This window comes from Herpailurus yagouaroundi, unplaced genomic scaffold, assembly GCF_014898765.1.
Source record: "Herpailurus yagouaroundi ecotype Mexico unplaced genomic scaffold, PumYag 185, whole genome shotgun sequence".
Lineage (NCBI taxonomy): Eukaryota > Metazoa > Chordata > Mammalia > Carnivora > Felidae > Herpailurus > Herpailurus yagouaroundi.
The window spans coordinates 28,277,292-28,286,870 of NW_024412416.1; the positions used below are offsets into that span (position 1 = coordinate 28,277,292).

Here is a 9,579-nt window from a genome sequence, read left to right on the forward strand (position 1 = left end):
GGGAGCTAGATCCTGCTCTCCCACCACCTTGTAGGCTGTGTCACTGGCTCCATGGTAGGCAGTTGGGAAGCCATAACCCACATGCTATTGGTGACATTATATCCAAGACTGCAGGAGAAGGGCAGCCCATGGGTATGCTCGGGTGCCAGCCCAGAGGGAAGGGAAGACGCAAAGAAACTATAAAGGAAGGAAAAAAAATGCCAAAACACTTGAAACTAAACATTTAAAATAGATGTACCTTACTAAATATAACTGCACTCAATAAAATCCATTTAAACAAAAACATGGAAATTCTAGAATCAAAAAAATACATTATCGATAATTAAGAACTCTGAATGAGATTAAAAGCAGATTAGGAAGGCCTATGCTGCTTCTGCCGCTGAAGGATTAATTTGTTTAGGAATTACCTCTCTGCTGTAATCAACTACAAAACCAGACAAAATACATCAAACAGCTGTTTTCAAACACTGGACAACAACAGCCCAGGGCTATGACCCCTGAGAAGGGCAACAAATGAAGCCCTACAAGTGCCCAAGCTTACTGCCTAGAAGCAGCTTCCAGGATGCAGCACAGGAAAGGGGAATCCAAATAGAGCCCAGAGGTCTTGCTGAATTGAGGCGACAGTTCAGCTATACGTAGGTTAAAATGACAAGAATACAGGTGAAGGGGGAGCTGCAGAGAATGATCCCTAGAGATGGGCAGAGGGGACACTTTGAGTCTTGGGCTGAATACCGATAGTTGAAAAAATTATCAAGGCTAGGGAAAGAAGCTCTAGAAAGAAGTGGGCAGAATTCCCATGATTTCCAGTCTGAGAAAAGCCTATGTTTCTACCAAACAGAATGAAAAAAACACCCAACACACCGAGCATTAGGAAGAGTCCTAAGGAGGGTATTGCCTTAGTAAGGCAGATAAATTAGCACATGACTAGAGGCTGTGCTACATCAGCCTGAACAAACCTGAGAATCAAGCTTTAAAAAAGTTAAGTTGATCCCAACTAACCTACATGCATGCCAGACAAACTAATGCTCTTAAAAAAAAAAAAAAAAAAATTCAGCACAGAATAATACAATATTTATAATGTCCAGCATTCAATAAAAAAAATAAAAAAAAACAAAAGCCAGCACAGAATAACATAATACTTATAATGTCCTGGCATACAAAATGCTCCATAATCAAAGTAATCAATCAATGGAAACAACAGAAGCAATCAATAGAAATAAAGCTAGATGTGATAGAGATAATAGAATTAGCAGACAAGAACGTTAAAAGCATTATTATATAGATATGTCCATAGGCTCACAAATATGAAAATATGAACCTGATGACAAGTGAAATGGAAGATATAAAAAGGACCTGAATGGAACCCCAGATGAAATACAACACCTAAAGTGAAATTTTCGATGCGTATCATTAATAGATTAGATACTGGCAGAACAGTTATACTATAACGTACCATGTCTAAGCTTACAGCAATTACATAATATGCTCTCTCCCTTTTAAAACTCATTTATTCCAGGCTCCACACATAACCAAGAGTCTTCATGCCTGTCTACAGTCATTAAGTCATCTAAAGATCCTTCTCTACTAGCTTCCTCAGGAAGAGCTCATGGGAACAATATTCGTTCATTGATAAAGTTGTGCCTTTTTTAGCTGAAAAGTCAGTTTTACTAGAACATAACATCCTTGGCTCACATTTTCTTTTCTTAGAGGGTGCCATAAATGTGTTACTCAATCTTCTTCTGCAAAAAAGTCTTGTGGTCAATGTGCGATGGTAACCTTATTATATTCTCCTTATAAACATTATTAGTCTTCTCTAAGAACAGTTATTTTTTTTTAAAAAAGACTAACAATATGTATAAAGCTCTGATAAAATTAATCCAAAATACAGAGAAAAAGACAAATAACCAAATTCATCAATAAAAAAAAGTGAGGTACGCTACCTATCCTACAGACAAGAAATTAATCAAAAGATACCATTATGAATATTAAGTTACCTGTATTTACAAAATTCTTTTATTTCTACATCTCATCTGTCAACTGGAAAACCTGAGAATAGAATTTACCAAGATGATCACTTTTATGTTCTTTAAGGTACTGATATTTCCAAGCATAAAGTGACAGTATATACATGTAATAATTTTATGTTTATTTAATATTTAACTTATCTTTACTCATTTTAAATTGATCAGAAGAGACAAATGATTCGAGTTTAGTTATTAATATACTCAACAACTTTGATGGACCTCAAGGGCATTACACCATGAACAAAACCAATCTCAAAAGGTCACATTACCATATGACATTCTCAAAATGACAAAATTAAAAAGATGGAAAATGGACTAGTGATTGCCAGGGGTCAGAGATGGTGGGGTAAGGAGGGTGTGACTATACAGGAGCAAGAGGCAGATCTTTGTGGTATAATTACATGATTGGCAGAGAACTATATACACATTGTACCAATGTCAATTTCCTGGTTTTGATACTGTACTATAGTTATATAAGATGTAACCACTGGGGGAGTCTGGGTGAAGAGTATACAGTGACGTCTCCACTTTCTTTGCAACTTCCTATGAGTCTATAATTACCTCAAAATAAAAAGTTAAAAAAAAATTGCATCATACATATCTAATTTCATGCTCTACTTCAAAGAACCCAAAAATAGAAACTGTAAGGAGATTAATCTGAGTACAGATTATGCAAGAAAAGGATAATACCATTCTTGGACCATGCTCAAAGACATACCCTTAGCCTTACATCAAGACTAGCAAATAAATGTGCATATATGATTTAAGAATAAAAAGCTCTTGGAGCACCTGGGTGTCTCAGTCAGTTAGGCATCCAACTCTTGATATCAGCTCAGGTCATCATCTCCGGGTTCATAGGATGGAGCCCTGCATAGGGCTCTGCACTGACAGTGTAGAGCCTGCTTGAGATTCTCTCTCTCCCTCTTGCTTTCTCTACCCCTCCCCCTTTTGCTATCTCTTGAATCAAATTTAAGAAAAAAAAAAAAGAATAAAAAGGTTTTAAGGTATCATATACCTTTAAAAAAAACTATTTTTTATAGTTCCTTTGCTTAATTGACTTTTCAGTTCACTCAGAAACTACCAATCACATCAAACAGGACTTTTACTTTAAATATAAAAAATGGTAACGGTAGTGATTATGTAGATAACATCTCTTAGCTCTGTATTTTATTGACTCATCAAGAGAGTTGTGAAGAACTGCCGATTCAAAGTACTCCACACAACAATCAGAAAAGAGTATTGAAGGGGCACCTGGCTAGCTCAGTTGGTTAAGCATCCAACTTCAGCTCAGGTCATGATCTCGTGGTTTGTGGGTTCAAGCTGTGCATCAGGCTCTGTACTGACAGCTTAGAGCCTGGAGCCTGCTTCAGATTTTGTGTGTGTCTCTCTCTCTCTGCCCCTCCCCTACTTGGGCTCTGTCTCTCAAAAATAAATAAAATGTTAAAAAAAAAATTTTTTTTTAATTCTAAAAGAAAAAAAAGAAGAGTATCAAAAACATAAAAAGCAGGAGTGCCTGGTGGCTCAGTCAGTTAAGTGTCCGACTTCGGCTCAGGTCATGATCTCGTGGTTAGTGAGTTCGGGCCTATGTCCGGCTCTGTGCTGACAGCTCAGAGCCTGGAGCCTGCTTCACATTCTATGTCTCCCTCTCTCTCTGCCCCTCCCCTGCTCACACTCTGTGTGTGTCTCTCTCTCAAAAATAAATAAACATTAAAAAAAAATTTTAAAGAAAACGCAAAAAGCCTTATATATGTAAAAGCCAGATATACGCCTGCCATACAATTGTCACTCCATTAGGGGCAGCTCGTTGCAACATCCTAGGCCTGACACATTTAACAAGAAAGTCTAGGATCAGTGTCCATGCTTTTCATAATATACACATATTAAAAGTTTTCGTAGCCTTTAAAAATTTTTCTTTTCTAAAGTTGCTAAAAACCTCAAGGACATTTCAAACAAAAATAGCTGTAGAAAATAGATTTGCTAAATCCTATGGTTAAGAAACATGTTTCTACCCCACATAATATTAATTAACCAGTTATCAATTTTGTTCCCAATACAAAAGCTCTACCTAAGAAATGGGGCACTTCCCCAGTTGGTAGAGAGGGTAAAACCTATCAGTACAAGGCTTGCATCTGCAATGTGTGTCTGCGGGAAGGATTCCAAAGAGTGAAACTATGTCTAAGTCATTTCTTAGGGTAAAATGACATTTATTCCTCACATATAATAAGCAATGCTTGAGAAACTATATATAACCAAGGTCCATGATCACCTTTTTAATGATATTAAGTGGCTTCAATACCTAAAACACATTTTCCCTCTGGTGCACTCTCCAAAACATAGATCTCTTCACTTACTCCTGGGATAAGTTTGGATGACTCTGACTAATATTTGAAATGTCTATGAAGGGCCAAGCACCGTATGTTACATTAAATCAAAAGGAAAATAGTAAGCACTCTAAAGCATAAGCAGTGTTTCCTTTTTAAGCATATCTGCCTGAATCATCATAGGCACTAAACTCAGCATTAAACTGGTTTTAGATCAAGATGTTAAAACTCACATTAAGCAGTTATTCAATAGTGATTTAAAAGAAAAGAAAAACTTCATGAGATAAAGTTCTTTACTTCAACAAGTTTTGCAAAATACAAAAACACTAATTTAAAAAACAAGCCTTAAAATCAGTTTCCCTGAATCTCAAGATTTCAGAAATAAGAAATTACTCATCTTACCTCCCAAAACCCCACTTTTTAAAAAAATAACAAAAGAAAATGAACAGTAATTGCCAAATAAAAGGCAACGTTTAAACAATAACAAACCAAAAGAGTCACTACTATGCCAATTCATAACCCAATTCTTTGTGCTTTAATCTAACATTATCCCATTAATAACAATCCCAAAATCCACAACACAGTTCTAAGCACCTGGCTCTCATACCTACTAGGCCTCAACACTTTTTTTTTAATGTTTATTTATTTATTTTTGAGAGAGAAGAGAGCACGTGCATACGTGAGCGGGAAAAGGGCAGAGAGAGAGGGAAAGAACCCCAAGCAGCCTCTGTGCTGCCAGCACAGAGCCCAACACAAGGCTCAATCCCACAAACCATGAGATCATGACTTGAGACTCAACACTTAAGAAAAAAAAAAATTAAGAAAGGGCAATAACTGTTGGTGGGAATGCAAACTGGTGCAGCCACTCTGGAAAATAGCATGGAGATTTCTCAAAATGTTAAAAATAGAACTATCCTACAATCCAGCATTTGCACTAATAGGTATTTACCCAAAGTATACAAAAACAGATTCAAAGGGGTACATGCACCCCACTGTTTATAGCAGCATTATCAACAATAGTCACATTACGGAGACAACCCTAATGTCCCTGACTGATGAATACAGAATAGATAAAGAAAATGTGGTAGTGTATATATATGTATGTATACATCTATGTTATATGTGTGTGTGTGTGTGTATATATACACACACACAAATACATAATACACAATGCAATATTACTAAGCCATCATAAAGAAAGAAATCTTGCACAGTGACGTGGATCGAGGTAGTGTTATTATGTTAAGCAAAATAAGTCAGAGAAAAACAAATACCATATGATTTCACTCATGTGGAGTTTAAAAAACAAAACAGATGAACATATGGGAAGGGGGAATAAAGAGAGAAAAAGAGAAACAAACCATTAAAGACTGTTAAAGATAGAGAACTGAGGGGAGGGAGTCGGTGGGGGATGGGCTAGATGGGTGATGGGTACTAAGGAAGACATTTGTTATGATGAGCACTGGATGTTGTATGTAAGTGATGAATCACTGAATTCTACTCCTGAAACCTATGCTGCACTGTATGTTAACTAACTAGAATTTAAATAAAAATTAAAAAAAAAAAAGGAAGGGCAATAATACTTCAAGTATCTATGATCAAGTGCTTACAGAATATATGACTCTTGATAAACTGTACAAGATCATACTGAAAAAGGTAGATTACTTGATAAATAGTTAAAACAGTTAACCTCAGGAAAGAGAAAGAAAACCCATATATACTACAAAATATTTCAGACACTTCTTTTTCCTGTTAATATGGAGTTAACAAAAGTAGTTTTTACAAACCATTTACAAAGAAAACTAACTTGTGGCAAAAAAAAAAAAAGTCTACAGAAACATTACTGCTATTATTTATTTGACAATGTCTGGACAAGCTTGCAATTACATTATTAAATCAAAACATTAGAAAGTCTAAGGCCAACATTTTGTTTCCACACATTCTTTATGTGAAAACCTGAGCACTTCCTATTAATACGACCAGTCACAAATACTAAACAAACAGCTCAAATGAACTTCTTGTCTCTCCAGGAACACAAACACAGGGTCCTGTGAGTCTCTGCAGGACATAATAAATTACTACATGCCTCCTATCTGAACATCTCAAAAACTATCACTAAATATCACCAAGGTATACTTAATAACACAGACCTCTTAAAAATAGTAATAGGAAAAATGTTTGCATAATCAGATCTCAAGTTTCTTGCACTTACACATAACTTCAATTAAAATGTAGCCACAGTCTATAAAAACTGATACAATAAAGGTACATTTTAAATTATAGGAAATAAACCTGCTTCTCTACCATGGCGAGATCTGATCTGCATCCTCTTACTTGTCCCATATAAAGCTTTAAACAGAAAATTAAATATGGAGGCAGAAACACACTAAGAAAAAGGCATGTGGAAACCCCACCTGTATATCTGTTTTCAACCATTTGGAGTCAAGTCGAGTCTGGGCAGCCAAACAGAAAGAATCAGAGGGCATCTTTCCTCCAGCTTCCTCCCAGTTGTTAGTCCTGCAAGTAAAATAAAAATGTTGGAACACCCAAAGCTTTTCAGAATTGTACAAAGACCCTCCCACAAGGTTTAATGCGGGGGAAAAAAAAAAAAAAAAACACAGAAAGATGGGAGAAGAGAACAGTTGGGGGAGGGGAAGGAAAGGAAGAGAAAGGAAGAGAAAGATGGAGAGACAGGAAGGAGGAGGAGGAACGAAAAAGCCTACTTCCAATATAGGTAAAAGCCACACACGGAATTCGCCTGGTTTCTGTACTACGTCGTCAAGACATTGAGAATGGACGGTCACAGGAGACCAAATCACAATGTCATCCCCTTCCCTTAAATCCAAAAGGTAAACACAGGAAAGACAGGAAGCCCACATTTCAACGACAAATGACAGTAGCATGCATCTGCCTCTTTATTCCGTACCAGTAAGTGGTGCGTGAAACAAATTAATGAAAAGTCACGTCTGCAGAAAAATCCAAAAGAATAATCACTTTGAAATGGAAAGACAGCCCAAGACGCACGCCGCGGGCGGTCCGCGCAGGCCCAGGTCCGGCAGCCGCGCCAACGCCCGCCGCGCTCTAGCTCGACCGTGCCCTGGGTCCCGACCCGCGCCGCCCCAGCGGCTCGCCGCCCTCGCCGCCCCCGGGGACGAGGACCTGACACGCTAAGGCCCTGCCGCCACACTTCGGCGGCGTGCGGACACAGCCTCCAAGAAACCGCTGGCTCCGCCGGCGCTGGTAATCCCTATGCCTCTTTCGACCGGAGGGGCGGGCCGACACGGGACTACCGCCCCCGCGCCCAGCCAATCACAGAGAGTCTACGAGGCAGGCCCAGCCAATGGAAAACAGGAGCCCACTCGCCCTTCCTCCCATCTCTCCTGCTTCCTTCAACCCTGTTCATCTTCCTCCTAGGGGTTCACCCCTTGCGGTCAGGGCCAACCGCAAGCGCCGGGGGGCGGGATTTCCGCTGCACGCACACACTCCTGTCCCCGACTCAGCCCTGCGTGCCGAACCACCTGTGGGCGGGGCAGGACTTACGAAGATTGGGTTGCACCGAGCTACAAGGGTGTGTGCCGTGGGCACCTATGCAGGTGAGAACACAGCGCGGGAGGCTGTCTTGAGTCTGTTAGAGCCTCCTGCTGTCCCACTGAAAGCAACTAAAATCCTAGGCAGAATTCAAGGAGCAGGGGAATCGGAGAAGGGAATCAGTACCACTGAACCAGTGGCCAAAAAACATATCTTTAAACTTTTTTAAAATAATTGAATTCCTACAAAGTATGTTCTCTAACCATAATAGAATTAAACTACAAGTCGGTGAAAGATAACATGAAGATCTCCAAACACTTGGGAATTAAACAATATACTTCTATGTAATCCACAGGTCAAAGAAGAAATCTCAAGGGAAATAGAACTGTTTGAATTGAATAAAAATTAAAATATAACGTCACAATTTGTGGGATGTAGCTAAAACAGTGATGAATGTGAAATTTATAACATTAGCTGCTTTTCTTAGAAAAGAAGAAAGGTCTAAACTCAAGGATCTAAACTTACACTTCAAGAAACTAGGAAAAGAAAAGCAATATACATCCAAAACAGGAGGAAGGAGGAAATAATACAGGAGTAGAAATAAATTAAATTGAAAATAGAAAAACAACAGAGAAAGTAATTGAAACTAAAAGTTGTTCCTTTGAAAAGATAAAAGATAAATATCTATAAGACTGCCAACAAAGAGAGAGAGAGAGAGAGAAAGAGAGAGAAAACATACAGGTTACCAATATCAGGAATACAAGAGAAGATACCAGTAAAGACCCCACAGACTTCAACAGGATAGTAAGGTAGGGGTACCTAGTTGGCTCAGTCAGTAGAACATGTGACTCTTGATCTTGGAGTTGTAAGTTCGAGCCCCATGCTGAGTGTAGAGATTACTTAAAAATAAAATCTTCAAAAATGAAAGTAAGAAAATACTAGGAAAATTCTATACATACAAATTTGACAATTTATATGAAATGGACTAATTCCATGAAAGTTATACGCTGCCAAAACAAAATAGATAACCTGAACAGGACTATACCTATTTTCAACATTAAATTCACAGTTTTAAAACCTTCCAAAATAGAAATCTCCAGGCCCCGATTGTTTCATCGATAGATTCTGCTTCTACTAGATATTTAATAAAGAAGTAGAAACAGTTCTACATAAACTCTCCCAAAAAATTGAAGAGGAGGAAAAATTTTCATTCGATACCCATAGTATTACCCTGATAACAAAACCAGAAAAAGACATTGGAAGAAAACTTAAAACCAAAATCCTTCATGAACATTAGGTATAATAATTCTTAGCCAAGGTTTTTGTAAATGGATTCCAGCAACATTAGAAAGGATAATACAGCATAACTGGGATTTATCCCATGAATTCAAGGTTGGTTTAACATTCAGAGCTAAGTGCAATTCATCATGAGATCATCCCAATAGATGCAGAAAATGCTTTTGACAAAAATTAACATCTCATAAAAACTCTGAGCAAACTAGGAAGAGAAGGGAACTCCTCAACCTGCTAATGAACACCTATGAAAACCTATATACAAACCAAAACAATCTTGAAAAGAACAAAGTTGGAGGACTCATATTTCCTGATAACAAAACTTACTACAAAACTACAGTAAACAAAATAGCGTGGTACTTCCACAAGGATAGACACGTAAAATCAATGGAATAAAACACAGAACCCAGAAA

The 9,579-nt window shown here is 38.0% G+C and overlaps 1 protein-coding gene across 1 annotated transcript in view; it reads right to left on the reverse strand.

Moving 5' to 3' along the window:
* The window catches only part of HERC2 (HECT and RLD domain containing E3 ubiquitin protein ligase 2), a 262,633-nt gene extending 255,026 nt beyond the window's left edge, over positions 1–7,607 (reverse strand). Inside the window, exons 1-2 of the mRNA XM_040493913.1 lie at positions 7,272–7,607; positions 6,760–6,862 (exon numbers count right to left, since the gene is read on the reverse strand). Coding sequence (XP_040349847.1) covers positions 6,760–6,831 — 72 coding nt within the window. The 5' untranslated portion in view covers positions 6,832–6,862; positions 7,272–7,607. The remainder of the gene's footprint in view (positions 1–6,759; positions 6,863–7,271) is intronic.
* Between the last annotated feature and the right edge of the window lie 1,972 nt (positions 7,608–9,579).